The following is a 27,807-nucleotide window of genomic DNA, read 5'->3' as shown; positions in this document are numbered from 1 at the left end:
ATTTCATTTTACATTCAGATCTTTGGCGTGATCAGCGTGAGCGTTAGTTAAAAACTTGGTCAAGGTTGCGGTTATAATGTTTGCTAATTATTTACCAGGTGTATTCAAACGGTCCCACAAAATCAACATGGCCACCCTTGACCCACTTGCAATTTTATTTTGGATTTGAGAGCATCGCTGATAGTCACCAATCGAAACGTCTTACTTTTTTTTAAATAAAATGATGGCAGGAGTAATTTAACCATACTATTTCACTGTCAATAAACGCTTTAATATCTGAAAGATGTGGATATCATGTGTTGTATTCATTGTAATTTCATCTCTTATTTAATATATCAGGGCATTGAAATGCGGGTGAAATATAACAAAGATTGTACGCTATGCGACGGAAACAATACGAAATCTTCACAGATGCAAATATGTGCATAGCGATCGCACCCAGTACACAGGAATATATTTGACATTCCACCTTTTTTCATACAGCTTGAGAGAATTCAATAATAAGTCAGATAACCATCTGATTATCGCATTGGGTTATGCGTATAGGTGTATCGGATACTTTCAGTAACTATTGAAACTTTACAGATACGTATCAGATATAGGATATCGGATACTTTGGTGTGAGATAAGATTCTTCACTAAACGTATGGAATTTTTTTTTTCACGCTATCGTAGTTCTCAGGTACAACGTTCGTGAACGAAGTTTTTTCCATGTTTTCAATTACAAAATCATTTTGAATTAGGCACACAGGCCCACGGATAAAAGTGTGTTGTGTTGGGGTCGAGACCCAACATTTCTTATGTATTTCGACCAGCTGAACACGAATCTGGAGTCGAAAGTGCGTCGATGGACTAATTTGGCCGCTAGAGGTAAAAAGCCAGTTAATACATCACTTTGAGAGAGGAGAACATGGTGAATTTTTTTGTCACGTACGGCCGGTTCATCTATATCTATACATCTATGTCATATCCAAATGTCACGGTCACTCAAAAGTCCAATACGCCAATAAATTCCAAAGAACCCAACATCCCAATAACCCGGGGTTAATCACTCGTCGATTTGATGTACACCTGATTTCAAAATTACAAAGATTTTAAAAGATTTCAAATGATTTCGGCAGACTCCAAAAGATTACAAGAGACTTCGCGGGATTTCAAAGGATTTCAAAATATTTCAGGGATTTAAAAAAATTTCAAAGATATCAAAAGATTTCTGATGATTTCAGAAGATTTCTAAGAATTCCAAGAGACTTCATGGGATTTCAAAGGATTTTCAAAGATCTTAAAAGATTTTAGGTATTTCAAATGATGACAAGAGACTTTAGGGGGTTTCAAAGGAGATCAACGGATTTCAGTAGATTTTAACGGATTTCAAAGGATTTCGAAGAATTTTAAAAAGTTGCACTAAAAACTGGACTCAAAAAGAATCAGGATTCTTGATGCACTTAAGAGCATGTAGCAGTTGCACCCTTACCGATCGAGCAAAGTCCTCCTTTTTCTTTCTATATTAAGTAAATAAGCAACCGCAAATGGTTCAAATTTCGACGGTGCATCGCTCGTTTGTAGCGACGTTCAAGAAAGTCACTCATATCCTGTACTTTTTGGCCCCTGAAATGCGGGAAATGTAGGAATAGTACACGTGTCAAAAAACACACATTTTTTTGAACGATTTTCGGGATGCGAGTAACTTTCCTGAATCCCACTACAAAAAAGCTACGCACCGTCGAAATTTGAACCCTTTCCGTTCGTTTGTTTATTTAAATTTTTTGGTAACAACTGCCAAGTTGTTTGGTTCCACATGGTCCCTGAAATATTTCTGAGTTTAAAAAAGTATAAGATTGGTTTATATATTTACTGCAAAAATAGCACAAGTAGCAAATGGTCGAAAATCACAATTTTCCACGAAACGAAGCATTTTCTGCTAATCTACTATGAAAATCCGAACCTCAATTTTTACACGAAATTAAGGGGGAAGCTGTAACCAATTTTTAAGAATTTTTTTTACAAGGATAACTAATTGATAACGGGACCGGATTGTTGGTATTTTATTAAGTGTGTATTAAACTTGTTTTCCATAAATCTTTATACAATTTTTTCTTTAATTAAAGACGTGGGTCTTTAATTAACGACTAATAAAAAAATATCCCCTCCATTGTGGCATTGATATCTCGGTAAAGGGTTATCTGAAAATAAAAAACAAAATTTTATCAATATGTATATAAATGGAGCTATCGTTATGCGTAGCCGATGTCAAAAATTTTAATAATCACTCCAATTGCTAAATACGTCTGACTTATCGTTACATATCTGTCAGGTCAGTAATTTTTCAAACAACTTGTCCCACCTTATCGGCATACGATTACTGTATGATTACCGTGCAACAGAATATATCATTAAAACACAAGTAAAATACTTTCACCCATATGAAAGCACCGCTGAGATTTGAGGGATCCACTTTGTTCTAGCATCGGTTAGTTAGTTGGTTACTTCACGGGACAGGGAACGAACCGAGCGGACCGCGTCGTCAACAATTCAATGAGTGCGAGAGTGAGAGTGACGAGAAAAGCCTAACCATAAACTTATGGAAATAGATTGCGCCGTCTGTGCGCCGAGCTGAAGCCGTAATTCTAAAGAGAGAGCGCAGGTGTAGTCGGACCTCTCTGTTGCACGATCGAAAGAGTGGGAAACAGCCGCCAGGGAGAAAAGCATCAAGGCAAACCGGGAGGTGTGCTTCTATAAGTCTATGAGTTCCTCCCGCTAAGTTACCGATTAGAGCGAGAGGTCCGGCTCCAGCTGTTGTTCTCTCTTTCTAATTACGGCTTCGTTGTCAGTTCGTTGCACAGATCGGGAAGACTATCTCTGTAAGTCTATAAGCCTAACCCTAATTGTAAGCGAAGGAAATGAACATCAGTGTGAACTACCTGTCCACACGCAATATGGATCATTTACTGGTAAGCCTCGGATAACATAATTTATCCTCAATTTGTCAAAAATAATTTAAGGTTGGATTTCGGATGAACTTGGTGTTCAGATTAATTTTCTACAGACAGCTGTATCTTCGGAATGTGTTTGATACAACAGTACTATGTACTCGTGCTTAAACCTACATGGTTTTATTTTATACATTTGCGACCACTTGGCGGCCACGAAATTAAATATGCGAATTAATCTGAATCAACGGTTTAAGGTTGGTTAAAAATACAAAAACGTGAAAGTTGTTCGGGATTTGTTGAGTGTATAACAAAAGCCATATTTTACTATACTTGGTAGAAAACGGAGTAGAATTCATACCATTCCGCACTACGCCAACAATGTAGCCAATACTATACGATCGACGGACATTGCATAATGTACAACAAATGGTAAATTATATCTATACGTAAATGAAATATATCAAACTTATGCATATATAACCTCTCGCATATAACGTTTTCTTTGGTTCTCTGTAGTAAATACTTGAGTAAATAGCGACGACAGTCGATAACTGGAATAATTTAAAGAAAAACTATATACCGAAATTACAACAATTTTATCAAAATAATAATATGTATTGTTTTTCCGTAATAATCAATAACCTTCAATTCAGTCAATTTTGGATTGCATTGGCGGTGTTTTATTAAGTTTTTTATTAACATTTTTTTTCATTATAAGAAAGATATGGGCCTTGATTTAACGACTAATAAAAAAATTTCCCCTCCGTTGTGGCATTGATATCTCGGTAAAGGGTTGACTGAAAATAAAAAAAAAAATTTCATCAACGTCTCTACAAATGTAGCTATCGACGTACGTAGCCGGTTTCAAAAAATGTACTAATTGCTATTGTTACAAACTGTGTGAATAAAAAAAAAAGGACGGTAAGAATATAGAAAAATTTTATTCCGTGGGCATTTTGTAAATAATGAAAATACAAATAACTATATGTCACGATAGCCAAATTTGTATAGATATTGATAAAAATTTGTTGTTCATTTTCAGATAAACCTTCACCGAGATAGCAATTCCACAATAGAGGTGAACTTTTATTATTAGTCGTTGAGTCACGGCCCATATCTTTGTTAATATAAAAAAATGGGTAATCAAAATTTACACCAAACAAGTTCAATGTAAACTTGATAAATACCGACAATCCGATACGTTTATTAATCAGTTATCCCTGTGAAAAAAATTCTTAAAAAGCGGTTATTTTTTCGGCCGGCACAGTGACCTTCCCCCTTAATAAATACGAAAATAAATAGATGCAAATGAAATCATAGGCATAGAACGCATCTATCCATCATTGATTTGATTATGAAGACTCATCATTAAAAGAACGTGCGACGTCAAATTATATATACGATTAGTCTCGTTGACGTAATTGGAGTTATTTTTCCCAAAGGTCATAATTTATAAGCAGAACAATAGTCATAAAATTTCAATGGATAACACAAAATTGCTTAGGATTTCACAAGTTTTTCCAATTATTTTATAGAATTTTAGAGGATTTCAAGGGTTTGCAGGAAATTTTCAAAAATATAAAGGGATTTCAGGAGATTTCAATAAATTTCAAAGATTATAGAAGGTTTCAAAGATTTCAAAAGATGTCACAAGATTTTCGGAAAAGTGTACACCAGATTTCACGAGTGATTATATAACTCTCGCAATGACCCGAAAGCTCAATATTCCGACAATCCCAAAGCCTAAAAACCTTCATAACGTCAAACGCCAAATTAGGGGTTAGGCTTTGGGAGTTATTCACTTTTCCGATTTTTTCAGGGTTGGGTTTCCGGGGTTATTCACTTATCGAGTTTTTTCAGGGTTGGGATTTTGGCGTTATTGAGGTTTTGAGCGTTCGTCATTAATAGGTTTATCCTTTGGGGTGATTTGAATATTAGGCTTTGAGGTTATCAAATGAATCCATCGACATCCACATTCAACTTCAGATTCGTGTTCAGCAGGTCGAAATACATACGAAACGACGGATGTCAACCCTAGCACAATATATTTTTTTTCATTTGTTGGCCCGTGGCATCTTCAAAAACGGATGTATGCTGTGCGTGTGCTTATCGGAATTTTGTGAAGACGATACCAGACAAACCACTGGACCGATTTGGCTGACATTTGGATGGAAAATTATCTAGACTCAGACGATGCTTCGGTAACTTCGACAGACCTCTTTCACATTCGGTTTTAAATCGGCAGACATCCAAAATTCTCAAAAACTTGCAACGTCTACATTCTTCAAGACAGTTCAGTAAACTTTATTGGCTTCGTGTATGAAATACAAGCACAGAATCAAGCATGTGTCATATGTTGTACAGTAATATTAATTAATGCCTTAACCTTCCGGCTAACTTGTTTTCGGTCCGAAACAAAATGCGAGTTTAATTCCGTGACTTGAACAGCAGTCGCTAAATCCTACAATTTTTGAGACAGTCCGATAAAATTTGAAACACAACATTCGTCATTAAAATGAATTTTTATAAAATCTTCTCTAATTTTCAAGTTTTCTGTAGCTCGTATTTCAGATGAACCACTGTACCAGTTTTGCTAAAATTAGCGTGCCGAGAGGAAACAGTGAAACTTTCTATTCCAAGCGATACTTTACGCATGCGCAAATCGATTGAACTCGATTGGTCGATGAGATCGTATCACGGCAATATTTTTATCCGCAAGACAGGGCAGCCAACTTACTCGAAACTGCGCATGAGACGTTAAACTCTCCCACGTCAAGTGGCGGATTGAAATTATATCGTTAGGATGACTCGTCGAAGTCATCAGTCGCCAATTAGTTGATGAAAAAAAGTTTGCCAAGTTTTCCCGAATCACTGCAACAGTTATTTGAGGTTTATTCAACATAAAAAAACTGGCATCACATGCATAACCTCCGTATCATTTCTGCTCAGTAGCAAGGAAAATACATCAATGAACGGTACAAGCAAAGCTCTTTGGAAAAATCCTTTCCTCTTTGTTAAGTTGACTCAAAATTAAAGCAGCATTCTCCCCCACAGATTTCCCAGCCATACTGCGTTCAATAACCTGTCGGATCCCTGGCCCAGTTCTTCTTGTGCTAAGAGGCATCTCGTCTATATTCGTTTGAATCCAAGCTACGTCTTTTGGACGTGCGTCGTTCAGTCACGAGAGTAAACGAAATATTTTTAACTCCAAACTCTCGGTATATATTTTATATATATATCTAGTTGTACGCTTTTCTCATCTTGATCTCGAACGAATACTTTGGCGTGAAATGATACAATTTGTGCAGAATTCAGGGAGAATTCTGCGATCGAATTTTTAGGCAGAGCGGATGAGCCGAAGTCACAAATTCCTTAAAAAAAAATCGTTGATAGAATTACGCATGCAACCGTTTTGTCACGAAATTTCAGCACCATCATTAAAGTTTAAAAGTAAAATTCGATTTTCTTATTTCATAGTGCGAACGTAATCAAATTCATCTTGAAACTATTGTATTTTTCGGATGCCAAGACCCCGTGCAACGTTTTTACGATTTTTTTTTTTTTATACCAAGAACGGGTCAATAAATTAATTATTTATAAACTATCGTACAACGTTATTTCCAGGGCTCATTGTAGTATAAGAGTTACACCAAATGCTCGAATCTCCATTTTCGATTCGTTAACCTGTTTTCAATTTAATATTTTGGATTTTTGGCCACCTCGAAAATGTTCGCAAAAATCATATTTTTGAGTGAAAAATATTAGTTTGCATCCATTCAAAACAGCCATTACGTATACATTCAGAAGCCCACATGTATTTATAAAGATCGGCTTACTATTCGCCTGTTTATAGCTTATTTATCCATTATACACTCAATGAATTTCATATTTACGGACTTCGGTGTGGATTAAATAACTTTCTCAACTGCCCAGTTCATCAGAAGTTTTGAACTCTATTTTTCACTCAAGTTTGAATATGATTTCCCAGATGTTTCTCTTGCGAAACGGAAGTGGAGAAAACTATCCAGGTCGAAGTTGAAACATTCAAAGATCTGCCACGGCAATAGACTACGTACTTTGTAAGCCGCATTTTTGCATTGGTTAAAAGTTGACCAGTTGGAAACGAAAAAAAAAAAAGAAATTATAGTTGTACAGGGCAACACAACCGACAGTTAAAGAGGGTGATTGAAAAAGGTTATAAATGCCGTTTTTAAAAAAAAAATTCCACCAACGAATTCACGCGACAAATAACTATGCAACAAGGAATAAACAGTTTCGCTCCTTTTTTACAAAACTTAGTTGCGTGTAGTGTCTTTTAAATCTCCTCTACAAATTTCTACTTAAAAAATGAAGGGGAAGCAAGGGATCCTACGAACTCAATTGACGATGATACTGTTAATTTTTTTTTTCTTCTGTTTTGGATGATTGTTCGAATTTGGAGTAAGATAAGACGAAGTACAATCGCAGCTTAGTGAGTTGAAAAGCGTAAAATGACGAAGGTGTTACAATAAACATATTTACTAATCGGCACTTCGAGAGTCTGCTTATAACGAGTGCAGAAAAATCCAGTTTGAGAAAAGAAGAGCTTATCGATAACAGAACAAGGCATGTGATGCGAGTCAGAAATATACCGGTCGAGACGTGTGAATTCCAAGATCAACAGAGATCAATCCTACGCTGCTTCCGTAAAGTACAAGATATTTGTATAATAACTTCAGTTACTTCTCTCGTTAAAATATAGGATCAGTAGGTCTAACCACTTGGCGGGGAAATCTTAATTGGGTAAAAAAATAACGCAGTTTTCAACGATCGTGAACTACAAATATCAACCATTCCAATTTGTCCTAAGGCCGTTGTTACTTCAATGCTGCCTCTACAGGGATCGATTTGGTTATGAAAATTTGTAACTAAGATTCATCTTCAAAGTTCCATGAGGTGTTAAAAAACTAACGGAAATATTTGGTCATGGTAAGTATTTAGATCGCGTCAAACGGTAGACCTAACGAAAATTCTGAATCCCCGATAAAATTCAAATCTCGAAAAACACTCCGATAACTGGTAATTCTCTATTATTTCACTGATAAGTCGCAAGATTTAAGTTATTACGAGTACAGCAATCTGCCGCTAGGCATCGCAGGATTCGCAGCACTCTCACGGTAAAAGTAGAAATACAGCTTTCATAAAGACCAGCGACTTGGTGATCGTGATAAAATTCAACCAACTCAAGAAGTGGGGATAGTGTAAAATGGTTACGTTTCGCTTCGGTACTACAGTTGTCGTTATAATTCGAAAAGATCTGATAAAGTGCCATGTAGATGTGATTCTATGTCACTGTGCATTCTCATGAAATCCTGACACATGACAGTAACCGAAATGAATTATTTCATTCAAATTGCCTTGCACATCATGCTATGATATAAGCAATAAGAATATCGATTTGTGCCAAATTTGAATCATTTATTCTTCGAAGCCCAAAAATTCATCATTTTAAAGGCATGAAATGTATGAATTTTGGGTTATCGAGTAAACCCCTCCCTATTTCGACCAAAAAATGTCACTTAACTTCTACGTTGCTCGAATATTTTTAGGATCGTGAATCATCTGGTATCCGGTTTCTCGTTCGGAATGAGCAATGAATAGTAATTATGGAACTGAGCCTGAATAGCCACTCAGTTACCTCGGCAATGCGATGAGCGCTTCAAAATGCCGTATTGAACAATGAAATAAAAGTGCTGCATCGTTGAACGTGCGAGTGTCACGAAATTGTAGTAAATTGAAAAACGCGGAGCTCCACTCCGGTTTTGTTTGGCTTGATTAAGCGGTTCTTCGGTTGTTGTTTCTTTCTAAACGCATTCTTATTTTTAGCTCGTGTATATAATTACTCCGAAGAATATTCTCTCATTGCTGTCAGTCAGGGCGAAATATTATACAACTCAGAATTACGTAAGACGTTTGCCCAATTGTCACGATGCCAAGTATCAGATAATTTATTTACTTGTTCTTTCTTCCCCTGCCTTCAGGGACGCAAACAAAGCGTTGACGTTAATTAAACACCACTTTTACAGAACTGAAGGAAATTTGAATGTTATGAATTTCAACTAGAAACTCGAAGCAATTACTGTATAGTAGACTGGGCCAAAAAAATTGACTATTTTTTTTTTTTGAAAAATATATTGAGAATATCATTCAGTATGGCAAAAAAAAAAATCTCATGAAATTTTAAGCCCTTAATATTAACTTTAAGAGGTCTATCATCGCTATTTTTGATTTTTAGTAATAATTTGATGTTTTACGTCACAACTGTCGAAATATTGAAGTGAAAAAATTTATGTTCACTTATCCCTTTATAAAATTAAATTCCCTACAAAAAAGGTCTGATTATAGATTTTTGTCAGACAAGCCGTTTCCGAGTAATTAAGCTTAATAAATTGATATAATTTCTCGATTTGAAACTTTGAAATTCCAATTTTTTCTTCAATTTTAATTGAGAATAACTTTTGAAAAATTAAATTGAGGCAAAAATATTAAGAGATCTTTTTTGTAGAACATTAAATTTCCTTTAAGAATCTGTCATGATCTTTTTTATACATTCATTGATTCGTTAGTCACAAAATTACAAATTAAAAAAGTCAAATCGAGAAATTATATCAATTTATTAAGCTTAATTACTCGGAAACGGCTTGTCTGACAAAAATCTATAATCAGACCTTTTTTGTAGGGAATTTAATTTTATAAAGGGATAAGTGAACATAAATTTTTTCATTTCAATATTTCGACAGTTCTGACGTAAAACATCAAATTATTACTAAAAATCAAAAATAGCGATGATAGACCTCTTAAAGTTAATATTAAGGGCTTAAAATTTCATGAAATTTTTTTTTTGCCACACTGAATGATATTCTCAATATATTTTTCAAAAAAAAAATAGTCAATTTTTTTGGCCCAGTCTATTTTATAGTATCATTTCTATGATACAGAAAACTCACTGTGCATTTGTCCGATTCAAAATCTGACAAAATATACATTTTTGATACGAAAATAAAGAAAAAAACGTATCGATACTAACATCTTTCTAGTTATATTGGCGATTCAACTTTCTTCGTTTCAATTTACAGGATAAGAATATCAAGTATTTTAACCTAGTTGTAGATTTAGGAAAAGGAATTTTCATAAAAAGGATAACAGATTTTGTACAGATGAAATTCTTCACACAGTCATGGAATCTAATTACAAATATGTCGAATCTCACGTTGACTACGAACTTTAAAATCGAAGGTGAACAGTACCAGCCGAACAAATTTTTAGATTTAACTATTTTTTACTCATGGGGTTCCAATGGTAAAAGCCCAACTTACCCACAAAATACTGTCTATGATAGAAAAAAAAGATAAACTGGATTTTGAATTTGCACAATCATCATGAGGGTAAATTTCACTGATAAAATCAAGAATAGTTCGTGCAAATATTTGGCTAAAAATATAACAGTACCAAATTTCACCTCTTCTCTTTGATCAAGCACCTTCTGATGTTTTAGTCAAAGATATGCATGCGGCAATCTTATTTGTCTGCCAACATTATCACGAAACAGGCCGATAAATTTTTGTGTCATCACCTGATTCCCTGCAGCTCTGAAGCATTAAGACATTGAACAGGATTGAATCAACGTCCCTGATATGTAATAGAATTGAAAAAACCCTGAGTTTAATCATTTTCAAACGTATAAGTATAAAATCCTTTTACCAATTGTAAATATCTTAGCTAATGTCACTCGACTTGCTCAAATTCATTTCTCTCACACGGTAGGATATGATTTTTTCATTCGCATTCACTATCATTGAAGCAAACAACACTCTTGGAGATTTTTTGTGCCTCGTCCTAACTTTTTTATTCAGACAGTCTAGTTGATTATTCCTTAACGCAAGCGCCATTGCTGCATCGAAGGCGTATCTAATTACAATGCGCCGCAAACTCGTGATTTCTGGTTGGATGAAAGTTTCGCGATATCGTATGAATACATCGTATGCTGTGTCGATGACATTGTACAGATGATATACCGTATGCAATTAATGCGATTGTCTTATCTTCTCAGCGCCAAAGCACATGACTATGACGCGATGCGTTTTATCGTCTCCCAAACTAAATAACAACCTTATTTTTCATACATCATAAGACAAGTATCACGAGTCGGTCTTATGCCGGATCCGTCATTGATTACAATACATCAACCAGACAACTAATCAGCACTTTAAATAGACGACTAGCAACCTATGGCTACTCGGTTTTATCTCACCATGCTGGTTATCGGATCGAAGTCTGCGCTCATTCCTAGGCTAATCGATTGCTGAGACAAGCTAATTGTCGTTGTATTGGATTTTAATCTGCACGACATGTGATCACTGCAATTTTGCTGTGCCAACTGGTTTTGCATTGAAATGAAGGCTGACTCATATCGATATCGTTCTGTTTATTCAAATGTTATCGGTACGATTTTCCATATTTTACAAAAATATTAGGTGAAATCTAAAAGAAATTCGGGGGGAATAAGAATTTCCAAAGAAAAAGGTACAATCAATATCCATCGGTCATTATGTAATCTCTATATGTTGTATATTTAAGAGGTTACTCACCCGTATAACCCAAATAAAATTACACACGCATTCATATTACAACGAATAATATTTATTAACAAATAATAGGCTTCTACGGTTCTTCATATTACGCGTCCCATTGCGATCTGACGCTGATTGGCGTCGGTCATAAAAGTTTGGTTATATAGAGAGGACCTCTCATACACATACGTGTCTAACTTGTCCATCGGACCTTAGTCTATCTATTTTGCATTCAGGTTACAACATGTATTAGTGATTCTCTGCAAAAAAAAAACATCAACGGTTCAACCAGAAGTAAAAAATTTTGATGAAGAAAAATTTTTGGTTTATCTTTATTATCAGATATATGACGAATGATTTTCAAACACAGAATGTCTGCGGAAGTAGAGAGAAAAAAGAGAAAAATGTTGAACATATTTTGGGTGAAATTGATTGAAAAAATGTATATGTCTAGTCTTGAGATTCAGCAATTACATGAAAAATTCTAAGCAGTTTAATCACGAGGGAGAAAAATTTCCACCCAAGTGTGAAATGCGTGCCTTAACTCCCAATCGACCCCTTGACGGAAGTCCAAAGTCGTAAATGTACACTTGCAACGTGATCGCGTCTTCGAGAAGTTGGCAGTAGTTTTGCATCGTCTGGGTAAGACGCCCTGCATAAGACAACAAGTTGTACGTGCGTTTGGTCTCGCATACCTTTCGGGACGTGGATCGGACCGAGTGTTTTTCCTACATGCGGTTACGGGTGCTGATTAAGGACGAACGGACATTGAAGTCCGAATGAAAGGTTAAGGAAAGGGGGAAAACCGCGTAAAAAATCTCTGCCAACGTCATATGCAATAATGGCAAACATTAGTGAAGGAATATGTTTACCGTGTGATAGAAATGAATCATAGCCAAGGGGCCATTCGCTCGGGTAAGTCATAAATGCAACAGTTGGAAATCAAGTTATTAATCAAACGAAATTTACTACGACTGGAATGTCCTTTGAAACCAGGAGGAAGCAAGCACCGTGACTGAAATCATTGAAAATCATGTTAAGAAATGGCGCAGCAGGCTTTGGTAATCATGGAAATCGTTACGGGTCTAGCGGTTAACCTCAAATGATTTCAATTCATTATCATTCGACTGGTTTATATCTTATCATGTAGTTTCGTTGATTTTCAGGTTACCAAATGATTTCTATTGATTCCAAACGTTTTCACAGCGTTCTAGGTTATTTCTAATGTTTTTTTTTTTTTTTTTTTTTTATCATTTGCTGTGATACTATCCAATTTGGAAATTATGGAAAATCGCCTAGAAGGCTCAAGAATAATTGGAAGTCAGGAGTAGGATTGGAAATCTATAGAAATTGCTGGAAATCAATCTTAAGAACGTTCTTCATTCTTGGGAACGTGTTAATTATAAAATCGTTTCTGAACTTGCCGATATTTCCTATGATATTCGAATTCGCTTAAAAACAATTTTATTCCATGGTAGGAATTTCATTTCGTTTGTGAGCACCTTCATTGTCACAAATAATGTTGCCGGAGGTTTTTCCAACGGTTATCCTCTTATCCTAACTTTTGATTCAGATGATACAGTACAGCCGATTCATCATTTAGCTAGACGAACGGACAATTCGATATTCAGTCAATCGTGGACTGGGAATTGATTTGCAAAAACTTGTTCCAACTAGTTTTTGAAAAGGCTGTTTGTAAATCGAGTTTTATAATTTGCATTCAATAAATTTTACTACTTAAACAATTTCACCTCGTAGTCGTGATCGAGCCGTAGGGAGATGAAAAGCTTTCTCAGAAATGTATTTATAGTTTTTTCACGGGAAAAAATTAAGTTTTCAAAGCTTTGAAAACCCCTGAAACTTATAATTCGTAATTCTAATGTGGTGTACTGCAAAAGAATGAAAATTTCTCCAACTTATATTACACGAGGATATAAAGTGAGTGAATTATGTAATGCATTACGTATAGCAGATTGGCGAATGTTCTCATTCTCAGTTAAAGTCGCACTGTGGCAACAAGAACGAAATTAATAATAATTCAAGTGAGAAGGTTTCTACATGCCCAGTTTTAAGATTAGCGGTAAATTTCAAAACTTCGTGAAACCAAGATAAATGGACATGAAACGCCGTCAGGACGGAAATAGATAAAATTACAGCGTTTACAAACAAACGATATGTATAAAGTTGCGTTTCCGAGAGGGCCACATTTTTTTAAATATTTAATGTAAATAGACCTTGACTGAAATTCAATAAAAACTCATTTCTTTCGAAGTTGGTGTTTGTCGTTTTTGTATTTTTTTTTTCCTGCCCCATTCAGCGATGCGAAAATATTAAGTATGCAAGCATTAAAGGAGAATAATTGCAAGATAAACCTCGAAAAACTTTTCTTGATTTGACAAACTTACATATAGCCCATTCCACGTCAACTTGACCAATAATTTTCCCTCGCCATTTTTGATTCGCCTCAGAATTTTTTTATTCGATCAATTTCAAAAAAGCATTTTTGAATTTTTTCAGATTTTTTCCTACAAACGTTAATTTTTTTATGATTATTGAAACCTATCGAAAATTTCTCGAAAATCCTTTGTTCAATTCTAAATCTTTTGACGCGAGAATACAGAATTTTCCGTAATTGTTTGCGATTTTGAGAAAAATGTGTTTTATTTGTTCATATAATGTTTAAAGTGCGAAAAAAATCGAAAAAAATCGCCACATAATAGGCCGATGTCAGAATGATCGGAACGAATGATAAACTATATAAGATTTTTAAAAAATGCCAATTTGAATGATCATAAAAAATTAACTGTTTTAGGAAAAGATTTGAAAAAATTCAGGAGTGCTTTTTTGAGATCGGAAAATTGTATAAGCTCCTGAAACAAGTCAAAAATGGTTAAAGAAAATCATTGGTCGAGTTGACATGGAATGCCCCATATCCTTCATCGTTTCGATCACAATTTTTTCATGACGCTAATTTATTTTTCACGATTCGTTTTCCTCTGTTTGAAATTGGAACGAAGATTATACTGTCTTTCATAGTCACCACTTTGATAACGTAATAACATCCCGCATCAGCTGTTCGCGAAGATATTGGCTTTGACTGTACATGTAACAGACATATACCCGCAGATAATGTCAATGACCGATTCGTCATTTTCAGTAACGATTTTCAGGGTTGCCATCCTACATGAAAACCCTGGAACAGTCGGATCGCGTCAAGCTCATTAAAAATTAAAAACAAGAACGCGCGCAGCCTTGACCCGACTGCATTATCTTTCACCGCGATGAGAAGCGTTCCAACCTCCCAGGCGAAAATATTACCATATATATTGTCTCCTCTCACGATGAAATTCGACATTCTACAAGTTTCATACGTTTATAGATTTTTGAAGCATTCGATCAAGCCCTGTATAAATACGATCGATCGGACAGCCGAAATATAGATATACGGCATACGCTTGAACTGTATATACATCATAATTACGTAGATAGCACAAAAGAGCGCGTGTCGATCGCTCGCTCGGTCGATAATAACGTAATCACTTCTTCACAAAATGGCGATGAGACAAAACAACTATGCTAGGAGGAGTCATTAATTTTAAGCCTGAAGAGGGTTGGGAGCTGACCGACCGAAACATCGTAAAAAAATTTAAATATACTGTCAATTATTGACCAATTTCGACGAAATAATGGATTCATTTAGATACTAACGTAACGCGGTAGTGCGGTATATTAAATTTCGGAAACAATCCGTTAGCTGCGTGACATATGATGTGATAGGGATGTCAGAAGTGCCAAAAAGAATCGATATTTTTTTTAAATATCAATATCGATTTTAATACATCGAAAAACTATATCGGTAATATTTTGTAAAACTAGTTATCTCAAGTTTTATAAAAACAATATCGTTAGAATAAAATTATTTTTTAATAAATCGATTAAATAATTGCATTAATTCAGTCAAACCCATATTGTCCGACAGAAATACAATAAGAATTGCCAGTCAGATACTCATCAAAAAATTATTCTGCTAATGAGTTGATGTGAGAAAATTTGTACGACGAAGAACAGCATACTTCGTGGGATACATTTTTATTCCAATAGTCACGAAATAATATGCAATGTGACGGCGACAAGAGGTAAGATTAGAGAGTACCAAAATATGAATTATTATTAGTTCTCATACGAACGAAACGAACAAAGACCGTGCTGACACAGGTAATAGAATAAAAGCTGTAGGGCCTTCTGCGGTAGCTCGGTTGTCTTCCATACCATTCAAAAAGTAGTTTCATCGCATCGACCTAACCTCAATGCTTAATTATGAATATATTCAGAGAGCGGTGATGAAAATATTCTAATTCTTAATCGTGAGTGTGGAAAATTCGACAGCTTTCTCGCACTGTAGATTTGATGAAGTGTTTAACCTCATTGGCGTTAGTTTAGAAAAATATGTTAAATGTACAGAATATGACAACTCTGTGAATAGTTGATGATTTCAAAGCGAATATCCTCTTCGACTTTCATCCTCGAATCTGTCCACAGATTTCTTTGTGCAACTTTATGAAATTTTTACACATTCAAAATTCAAGTCGAGTCTTTTGGCAAAAATTATAGTGATACCAATTTAACAATATTGGTCAATATTGGTCACTGCGAGATAAAAGTTCACAAGATGCAAGATAATTCTTAGATGTTTACTCTCGATGTTGTGTAGCCTTCAAAGATCAAATTTTGTGCTATGTGAAATTTTCCAACCAAATTTTTTATTTCATAGTGCCTGATTCAGAAACGAGATTTATTTGGATTTCCGATCGATTAACTTCAATCAAAAACTCAATACAATGCAAATAAGCTTGATTGATAGAAACTTCAAGTATATGAAGCAAGATACGTTGCGTTGTCTGCCTGATGAAGTTGAATAAACAAAGTGTATCCTGCTAATTGTAATTGATGTTCCGTAACTCAAGGCACATAAAGCTTCGAACAAGTAAAGTCAGCAATATGAATCTCAGCACAAATTTATAAATTTCAAAAAAAGAACCGCTTTGATACAATATAAAAAATCTAACTGGCCACAGTGCTGATGTCATTTTTTTGACACGAATTCAATTCGTATGGTATATGCAAATATAAATTAACTATAATGTACAATGATCGATTAAATTTTTTCGATCACCACTTTAATTTTTAGAAGTATCTAAAAAATTACATCAATTTTGGATTTGTAGACGTGATCAAAATCACGCTTTTTTTTGGCCTTAAATGTCACCCACAAAAATCGCCGGCCCTTGTTACCAGTTGGCACAATATCAATTAGGCTGTACTGTCGTGTCCAGAGAATCGACCGTCGAACTGAGCTCGTCGTCGGATTTGTTATAGTGTCAAACGCGTCTCTGATTTTTCTCGTTCTAAACAACCGCACGCGCTTCATTACGTTTCGTTTTATTTATAGATTTATTGGCAAACAGCGTCGTGGACATTCTATATTTGAATACGCGGTGAAGGACAAGGGTGACCATTAAAACCGTCATTCGAATAACTTGGCATCACCAGTCCGCAGATTCCGTAAGTTCTGAGGTCTCGGAGGAAAAACCTTTTGAAAACAAAAAAAACTAGCCGGCTGAATAAAAAAAAACGTTTCCAAATGCATTATACCTAAATAAACAACAGTGAATTATATTAAGATCATTTAGTACTTCTATCTTTACCAACGGAGCAAATTCACCCTTTTTTTTTCCTATACTAAATAAACAAACGATCGAAAAGGGGTCAAATTTCGACGGTGTATCGGTCGGTAAAGGTAGGAATATTACATGACGTTAAATTGAAAATGAAAGTTCGTGTTTCCAAATTCAAGAAAGGTTTGTGGAAAATTTTGAGAGCTATAAATGATGTATCAAGTTATAGGGCTACAACTATTTTATAACCACCAGTGAATTGATATTCAAAAATTTTTTTTCAAATCTTCATCAAATATTTCACATTTCTTCCTAATTTAGAATATACGAAATGATTATTGGACAGTTGAAAAATTCCCCATCTGGTAACTGGAATTAGTGAGGCTCTTATTGTTGGATATACTCTGGGATCGTCTCCACCCGATACTTGACTTTTCACCCAGCTTTAACCGAACTGGATAAAGCCGGTTTCTCGGGACTCAGGATACATTTTCTGCATACATACGCATACGCGCATTTTGGAAAATGTTTAAAAAAATCATTGTGAGAGTAACGAAACGTGCTGCCACGGTCAATAAAAAAATTTTCGAAGCTATGTGACCACAATGACAAATAAAATAAGCACTCCGCTTTACGATCGTGTATGAAAAGGAGATACGCACTTTGACTTTTTTTTGCAAAACCGAGATCGTCGCATCAACGTAGCTTATCAATTAATATAGTTGGTATCTAACCCGCATAGCGTACAGAAATCCGTGATTATATACGAGAGAGAGAGAGAAAGAGAGTATATTTTTCACAATCTCACTTTCTAATCACAAATTGGAAAACTGCAAGAACGGATTTTCAGAGAAATTGAAAAAATTGTTGGAATCGATCGAAATTAATCATTCTAAAATGGAGTGGCAAATATCTGGTTTTAACCGAAAATTAATATTTCCAATACAACCTTATCACAAAGATTCAAAAAATATTTACGTTTTTCTATAAATAGGCCTAAATTAATTTTCTATATTAAGACTGAGATATCTCAATACAGCGCCTGGAAATTACTGAAATTTTGCAGTGATTTTTCTGAACAACTGAGAAACTGTCAGAAATTTATTCCATGAATTGATATGAATTTCCAAAATTTTCTGAGAATAGCTCTCACCAGAAAAGAAAATTAAATTCATAGTAAGTATGCTCTCGTTTGACATTTTTTTTTAATCAACTAGAACAATTATCCTTAGAATAAATTTAAAGTTTCGTAAATACAGCTATAGAGGAAAAAATTAGTTCAACCCTGCGTTGGGGAAACGAAACTGGCTCGTGTCGAAACGGCTTCTGAAAATTACAGCTCAACGTAAACGGAAAAATTCTTTGACGAGCACAATCGGTTTACATGCCAGTCATTAATAGCGATTAACGAAACACGCCTGCCGGACAGAGCGAAGTATAATTCGATGGCAAGGTCGGAGTGTCTTGAATATCAATTAACCTCCAGGAATCACAAGTAGTCACAATCAAACAGCAGCTGATTGTGAGCGAAATAACATCGCGTCTCGGAATTTGGCCGAATAACTTCACATCTCGATTTAACATGCTGGTTAACTATTATAAATTGATTTTACGATTTAATATTTCTGAATAATAAATCGTAACTCATTATCGTGGCGCATAATTACTGTGTGTATTACCTTTAAGATATTCGATGATTTCCATGTATTGTGGATTATATTACGTATGGTTACGAACAGTTACAGAATTTGTTTTTTTGTCACGGTTTCATTCACCAACAGTCTGAGTTTCATCTACTAGTGATGGCCGCTAAGGTAAAAAATAATCGAACATGACTGGATTGAATTGGTAAAACTTAATTGATTAAACGAATATTTAGTATTTTTTGAAACGTTGCATTTGAAACCAATATTTCGTAAATTTCAGTATGCAGTCTTAGTAGAGGAAGAGTTTTTTTGATAATTTACCGTTTCATTCAAAGTATTTTGCAATTTCAGGTGAAAATATTCATCTATCTTTGACTTGTTACATCAAATAGGTACTTAGTGAGTAAGGCAATATTAATAATTGATACGTTAACCACGGGAGTTGATATTTTATTGCATCGTTCATAGGAGTAAAAAACAAAAACCGATTGTGAGGAAAAATAATCGAGTCGGTTGATTAATCGAGTTTGAAAAATAATCGATTATACTCGAATAATCGGGAAAAAATAAGCGATTATTTTTGGTCATTCTTTCCGCCTAGCATAACTCCATGCAATTTCAGAATACATAACGTTGATTACGTTGAATACTAACGAGATGGATCTTTGGAGGTTGTACGATGCACATGACCGTCTTAGTTATGCATAAATATATGTAGACATGTATCGCATTCAAGGAACGAGTCATTGAATATTGTTTCAAAGCTAACGATAAGTTAACAAGGAGTGCAATTTCTATTAACCAGTTTAACGAAATTCATTTGATTTTTTTACACCGTACGTATTTTAGTCGTCTTTACTGCCAAGTAGTATTTACTCATTTAGGTATCCAAGTCTCTGTAGCTTTTTCTTACCAAACTTTGTGAAGAATTATTCAAATCGATTTAAATTTCTTTCAAGCATTTGTTTGGCAATGTTTGTTTGTAAAAATATGTCTAATGTTTTTATGATTTTGCATAAAGTCTCTGTTCTTCAAAAATTGTCTCTTACTCGGGTTTTTACATATACGTTACTCTGAAGAATCTGACACTTCATAAATTTTCGGTGGGATTTTTTTCTCTAGGTGGTTTTGTCTATTTTTTCTGGAAAAATTCTTGTCTCTCATGAATTGTTTGAAATGTTTCAACGCACTTTCAACTTCTGTGCGTAAATTTAAAATTGGACAAATGAATGTTCAACAGGCATAGATTGGCAGAAAGTTATAGCTCGCTGATCGATTTTTAATTCGATAGGAAGAAATATCACTTGAAATCTTAAAAAAATCTGAATCTTAAGAGAATAATGAAATTTCATCGAAGCGTCAATCTAGTATAATTGCAAAGTGTATCGTATAAAAGAAATCTGTTTAAATCGCTGAACAAATATGTCAACACAAACGAGGACCTAAGATATTGCCAAGATTAGCGATAAATCAACATTTCTGTCTCCGTGAATTACCGCTAAGTGCTGGAAAAATACATAAACTGAAAATAAGATTCATGGCCAACATCTCTTGGCCTTTTGTTGTGCCGTTTGTCATCGGCGCAAGACGCGCACGTGTTTCTTCTGCATCACGGATCGCAGAAGGGTCTGCAATTCGTCGTTATCACGATACATACCCAGAAGTCGAGGAGAAAAATAAACTGTTTTCATCTCTCAGCAGCAGCTGTCCCTCATTGTCCTAATTAAGCAATTATTTACGAATAACAGCCTTTCGTGTGTCGGCATTATTCACTCATTAGAGACTCGCAAGGCGCTAATTTGCCGGTTTCGGAATGTTCGAAAGGCTTTCACAAGCGATTCGGCTCGTCGATTTCAGCGTTTAATATTGAGGTCATACGGTAGTGATACCTTTACCGACCGAGCAAACTCACGCTTTTTCTTACAATATTGAAGAAACAAAGGTACGGAAAGGATTTTTGATTTTCACGGTGCATCGCTCCTTTGCAGCGGAACTGAGGAAAGTTGCTCATATCCCGAGAATCGTGAAAAAAAATATGCACCGTCGAAATTTAAACACTTACCGTTCGTGAAAAATGGGGAATTTACTCGGTCGGTAAGGGTAGGAGTACTACATCACCTTAACGCGGACCGGAATTGCATACCTACGCGATTTCGACATTCGGAATTGGCGTGCAGTCGTTTAGTCGAACGACATTTGAATCGGAGGTGCAGACTCCGATCCGCGATCGAGTCGTTTATTCATAATTGCCGCGGTGCGTTTGCGCGGCGCATTTAACCATCTGCGTACGTCTGTCCGACGTGGTTTTAATCAAAATGTTTACACTGCAATTTCCAGATGGTGGGAATAATTCAACGTAATAATTGCTCCTGTAATAGTATCCAACGCTGTTTCGCCTTCCACCCACCCATACTTTGTATATCTATGTATACGCATAGTGTGTTGGACAAATGCGTCATGCACTTAGAATTCATCACCGTGGTCGACCATTTACATAAATGTTCCGAATGATTATTGCGGCACTGACAACAAAAGTGGCGCTTTTGCCGCTGCCACATGCGTTGGAAATTGTTTAATGCATTCGATGATTCCTTTTGCGGAAGTGATTCACGGGGAAAAAAATTATACCACAGACGCGGATCCAGGATGTATTTTTGGGGATAAAATTACTAAATAAATTTTATAAGTACGAAAGAAATACTGTATTCGTGATTGTAAAAAATACCGTAAATCATGACTGTATTTTAAAACTTCATAACTTCCGTTTTTAAAGTTTAAATCAAGGTTTGCCGTGATAAAAATTATTGCTGAGTACTATTTCAAGAACTAACACATGAGACGAGGTAGTTTCAATAGCCTTGAGCCTAACAAAAATCGTACCAAATCGCTCTGAATCGCTTTCTTCGCAAAAATCACTGTAAAAAGTGGAAGTTTGCTGTTGATATTCAAACGATATTTGTGTAATACAAATATTTTTTTTTTTTTAATCTAGAAAAGTACTGTGGACAAGTTTATTTTAATGGTTTATTAAGAATTGAAACGAAAATTCTGATGTCACAAAATAGAAATTTTCGCAAGGCTTGTCTGTTAGACAAGCAAAGGACGAAGTGGAAGTAATCGGGTTTTGAAAACCTATAAATTGGTCAAAGTCCAAGGTTTCTCGGATGCTTGTTTTTTCTAAAAACCATGGTGTAATGACGCACCTTCTGTACTGTTTAATTAACCTTTGTCGGATTACTAAACATAACTACTTTACAGTAAATTACATATTGCGATTTCGTAATCGCTTAAAATTTGACGGCTCATTTTCATGGAGCCGTATATCACAAGAAATTTTTATTTTTTTTTAACTCACTTGATTAATTATATTATTTGAATAAGAAATCGATTAAAATAACAATTACAATATTTATGTGACCATATTTTGCATTGTCATACATACATCAATAGTTCTAAAAAAGCTATAGGAAGAAAAGTAGGGTAAAAACAAACAATAATAACAGCGCTTCTTGCGGATATCTAAATGATATTTTATGGATGTACTATGTACTATGTACTATGTACTATGTACTATGTACTATGGATGTACTATGAAAATACCAAGATCCTGAAAGTATCGGACCTCAATCTCAATTGGATACGGAGATAAAACAAAGTTGTAACAAAATAGAAAATAATTAATTTCTTAGAAGTGACTGGACCGATTTACTTTAAAATTTAATATGTTATTTAAAAAGTCAAGAGTTTTTACAGACACAATGGACAGATTTTGAGCTTGTCAAATTAACGATAAAAAAATTATTTACGCTCAAATTTTCGTTCCTTATTGTGATAATTTTCGACCATGAAAATAAATAAACTGATAATCGGTTCATTGTGCCGATAAAAACTCTTGACTTTCGCAATAAGATATTAAAATGTCAATTAAATCGGCAATGTCACTCTGGAGAAAAAAATGATGCTGTTCTTTTTTATTACTTTTTTTCCGCACATCCAAATGAAATTGAGGTCTGATTCTTTTTGAAATTTTCTGTTGCTCAAAAACCAATAGTTTGAAGTCTGGTACTTTGAGAGTTGTAGTATTTTAATAGTACACGGAAATTTATTCTGCGATAGCTAATTTTTCTCCCTAGCCAGTTACGTCGACAATGAATTGCAATTGGAGAATATAAACCCGTAGCGCGCTGCCCGTAAAGCTTCAGGAAATATTAATTGTCGCTTAATCAATTTACGTATGTATACCTGCTTATCCATACAATTTCATTCCGATATTCGCAAAAGGTATTTTTACCTTACCTATCCTCCTATGGTCGTTATTTCATCGGTGGGCAGTATTTTTAAACAATATTAGGGGATTAAAAAAATATATGTCGCAATATTGGTTCATCAAAAAGAGCGTTAACATTTGAAGACCTGATTTGTCTAAAAGAGGGAGAAAAATAATAACATATATGTACGAGCCTCACCATGATTAATGATTTTTTACCAGCACATGCTTGCCCTTGAAAAGTTCGACTTTTGTAAATCGTGGAGAGTGCGTAAAGTATCCCATTTCCGAATAGCGCGGTAAAACTTTGTAATCAGTATCGAGTTCACACCTAGGCTAACAAGCCTATAACCTATGGCGGCGGCATTTGGTTGAGTAGCATTTTTTTCTCTTACTCAAAGTCTTGATAAATAACAAAAATATAAAATATCGTACGTGGCAGAGCTCTTACTTATCAAGCGACTTAAGGTCACGTTGTACGCCTACCCTTAGCGACCGATCATAATCTCCCTTTTTCTTCGTATATTAAATAAACAAAAGTGCTGAAAGGGCTTAAATTGCAACGGTGCATTTTTCTTTTGTAGTAGAATTCAGGAAAGTTACTCATACCCCGAAAATTGTTACAAAAATGTGTGATTTTTTGACACGTATACTATTCGTATATTTCCCGCTTTTCAGGGGCCAAAAGGTGCATAGCTGATGTACTTTGCGCAATTCTGGGAATAATGAGGAACAAAATGAGCCATCGTGAGACTGTTTTCATGCAATATTTAGGTCGCTAGACGAGAACTAGGAATTACAATAATTTCGTAAATAAAAGATGCTCTCACGATCATATGGCGCGGGATTTCGAGACATGAGTAACTTCCCTGAATTCCGTTACAAAAGAGCGATGCACCGTCAAAATTTCAACCCTTTCTTTTCATTTGTTTACTTAATATAGAAGGAAAGCGGGTGAGTTTGCGCAGTCGGTAAAGGCAGGAATACTACATGGCTACTGCATGACCTTAACACTTGCGCACTCTATCGGTCGGTGAGCAGAACCACTCGTCGTGCGATATGACGACATCTGACAAGCGGAATAAGGGGATGCCCTGATCGATCTCGACGTTGACGCATACCTATATCTCTGAATATCTAAGTCCACGCATTTCAAATGCGAAAAAGGGCCTTACAGCTCCACTCTTTACAGATAAATAAAGAAATTGCATGAATTCTACGAATTTACAATTGCAATTTTGCAAAATCTATACCACTTCTCTATTTCCGTATCAAATGAAAATGCATTGGAGTGTTTTTCTTCAGAATTGCGTATAGAACGGGACTGTTGAGCCTCCTTTCGCGTGTAAGATATGGGGACTTCAGTCCTTGGAGACAGACCCGGCGACTTTCGTCTGGATGGTATGGACTGAACCGTACCTGAAATTTCTAAGGTATGGAATTCCATACCTGGGAATTTGGGGGAATTTTTTTCCGCATTAATGCTATAGTTGGAAAAATCGGAGAAATCAGAAATCTACCATACCGATTAACGATACTATGTCTCCTAACCCTATTAGTTTCGCTTGCGTGTATCTGTACCCTATATACCAATTAATCGACTATCATACATTCATACAGAGAGATATTGAATGTAAATAAATAATTTATTTATGTATAATTTATATTTATTTAAAATAAATTTTAAATATGTGTAATACATATGGCTACTGTTAAAAATTGACCCCACCTCCCCCCCCCCCCCCCAACTCCATACCTGAAAAATTCATAAGTCGCCGGGCCTGCTTGGATACGGCAACGAAATGATTTCAATTTTAATATAAAAGTAACTGTAGCTCTAGGCAAACGTTCTCCGAGATGAGTGATTCGCGTGAGCGAGTAAGTGCTTCCGGACATAGAAAATGAGCTAAGGAGGATAAAAAAAAAAAAACGAACGGGAAATTTTCAATAAAATCCAGAAACTCCAAAAATTTTTCACAGAAAATGTTGAATTATCGTGAACTATTTATATATATATAGTTCACAGTTCACAAATATCATACGCAGTTTGAATCCTTCACAAAATACCGTTCCAAATTACGTCACCTGCGATATTTTATTAGAACGCAGCATTGAACAAAATATGGATTCCAATTTTTCCCTGATCAAGCGCACCTATGCCGATCAAACTAGTTACCTCTAACAAACAGCATTTACTGCAAGCTTCCAAACAAAGAAACGCAGCGACGACCATCGTTAGTGTATTCGAGAATCAAACTAGTTGTCTTCTACGTTCCTACGTTGATAAAGCTCTAGCAATTTCAGATGAAAAAGCAATTGATTATTGGTCAAATATATCGAGGCGCGTGGTCGCTGTAATAAAATCATTAACGGTTCGTGGATTAGCGTTTCGAGATTCAAGCGAGAAGTTTCATTCCAAGCATAACGGAAACTATCCGATGTGTTTAGAATTAATCGCTGGATTTGATCCATTCGTTGCAGAGTATATTCAATTGTACGGAAATAAGGAGAGTGGCTCTACCTCTTACCTTTCTTCGACAATTTGTGCAAAGCTTATTCAGATAATGGCAAAGCAGGTCCGAGACGAGATACTTGAAGAAATGAAAGCAGAAAAGTATTTTTCAACAATCGTCGACATCGTCGACATAGATTGGTCGACATTTATTATTCGTTATGTCAGTAAACTCCGGCCATACGGCCAAAGAACTCGTAACTTCTGTACTGGCAATAAGTACCCTCAGTCGTCACGATATTGATGTTAAAAACTGTCACAGACAGTCTTACAATAACGCGAGCAATATGTCAGAAACATAGGCATTGGCTAAAGAAGTCAATCCATTCGCAGATCACGTACCATGTGCACCTCATTCGCTATTAGGTAAATTTTGTCGAAAAAGTACCATTGGTATTCATAGGAATATGTTGTCTGTAATCAGAGGATGTGATAGTCGGATAATTAAATAATAAAATATGACATTTTATTGACGTATGTATATAATATACATTCATATACCTATGTATTCATGGACTGGACACAGTGATGATCGTTCATGAAATAAATTAATCATTAGTAAAGGAAAAGAAAAAAACTTAGAAATTAAACGGTCTTTACCCCTTTCAAACCCAAAACTTAAGATAAGAAAAATAAAACAGAAATGTTCCTCTTTTTTCCATAAATACAATATAAACATGAACTGGACACAGCGATGATCGTAATCATATAGACCGCATTCGTTTAAAAAACAAAAAAAAAAACTCAGAACAAAGAAGTCCTTAGCTCTTCTAAAACCATCGAAATATAAAACGAAAAAAAATATTTCTCCCATTTTTCACAAGTAAATATAATATTACAATACGTATAAGTAAAATATATGTAATAAAATATATATCGCTAATATAGATTTCCAACTTCTCTATACAAAAGAATTCTATGGAAGAAAATGTTCAATTATTACAAATGACGATCATGCTGCACGTGTACGATTTGAGGTTATGTTCAAATTAAAGTAAAAATAAATTTAATAACAATTTTACCAATGATTTTACGAATTTAGGTTATTGATATTGAAATTTATAATTGTCTTAAACATTTATTCAATATTCAAAATGCATACTTACCGCTTTTCACCGGTTCCGTGTCCTAGATGTAGCAGAGAACACGTGCAACGCGCACAAAAGTCATCAGCCATGTGGCAATAAGAGAGGACGAATTCTATAATAGCATCGCGAAGTATCACATATGGGATCACCGCAATCATAGCGCCGAACGGACGTGTGAATTTTTAAATATTATTCACAAAGAAAATGTATACAACCGGCCAAAAACAGTAACAATATTACGCATTAGTCTAAACGAACTGTTACATTACATTACCACACATACAAATACACGCGCCCGCGCGTATGCGTGTGTATGTGTGTGTGTGTGTGCATATATGTGCAATAACGAATGATGACGATACATACAAATATATAATTAACATAGACTGTAATTATAAAATGTTGTGGATACAGCGATTGGACGTCAAATAATCATATAAATATACATAAAATATCACATACATATATTGATTATGAAGCAGATGTACTATAAATGTCCTGCATGTCCAAATCCAACAATAGGATATCCCATAGACATTGGCGCGATCCTGGATTTATGCAGGATATCATTAGGATATCGTAATAGTCCGGAATATATAATATATGGGCTCTGTGAGACCCAGATGGGATATCCCATGGACGTTTTGTGCTGTGTGGGCGTGTTTTACACAATCCTGGATAGGCAACGGATTAAACTCAAAATGCAAGCTACGGCGTACGTAAAATTGAATGGCAAATTTGTTTTTATCACAAAACCCCTTACAATGACGCCAGAAACCATTGTAAGAAATTCTCAAAATCTGAAATTCTACTATCCTAAAGATCTAAAAGACACACTAAAGGTCAAATTTCAACACCTTTGCGCGTATTTGCGTTCCTTTGCTACTGAAAGCTGCACAAAGTATGAACTGTATGCAATGTGTGTCGATAAGATTCCTTCAACAATATACCCAAGTGTAAATGCTACTCTCCGAATATTTATACGCGTCGCAGCGACCAATTGTTCCGGAGAACGCTACTTTTTCTTATTACAACGAGTCAAAAACTATTTAAGATCGACGGTAAGTCAAACTAATT

The 27,807-nt window shown here is 35.2% G+C and overlaps 1 protein-coding gene and 2 long non-coding RNA genes across 4 annotated transcripts in view; all 3 read left to right on the top strand.

Moving 5' to 3' along the window:
* Positions 1-2,823: 2,823 nt before the first annotated feature.
* LOC107217517 (carotenoid isomerooxygenase) overlaps positions 2,824-27,807 on the top strand; it is a 67,675-nt gene continuing 42,691 nt past the window's right edge. The window contains exon 1 of one of the 2 annotated variants that reach the window (XM_046734127.1): positions 2,824-2,951. In XM_046734127.1, the coding sequence (XP_046590083.1) occupies positions 2,901-2,951 (51 nt within the window). In that variant the 5' untranslated portion in view covers positions 2,824-2,900. Of the gene's footprint in view, positions 2,952-12,159; positions 12,458-27,807 lie in introns of those variants that run through there. The other variant, XM_046734130.1, reaches the window with a different exon arrangement.
* On the top strand, positions 12,457-13,813 carry LOC124293379. Its single transcript, XR_006903320.1, has 2 exons — positions 12,457-12,603; positions 12,709-13,813. It is a non-coding gene; the product is annotated as an uncharacterized LOC124293379 (long non-coding RNA).
* Positions 15,596-17,977, top strand: LOC124293380. The gene is made up of 3 exons (XR_006903321.1): positions 15,596-15,678; positions 16,992-17,104; positions 17,539-17,977. It is a non-coding gene; the product is annotated as an uncharacterized LOC124293380 (long non-coding RNA).

Source organism: Neodiprion lecontei, chromosome 3, assembly GCF_021901455.1.
Source record: "Neodiprion lecontei isolate iyNeoLeco1 chromosome 3, iyNeoLeco1.1, whole genome shotgun sequence".
Classification (NCBI taxonomy): Eukaryota; Metazoa; Arthropoda; class Insecta; order Hymenoptera; family Diprionidae; genus Neodiprion; species Neodiprion lecontei.
Note: the sequence above shows the minus strand (reverse complement) of the source record. Positions and strands in the feature narration are given on the sequence as shown.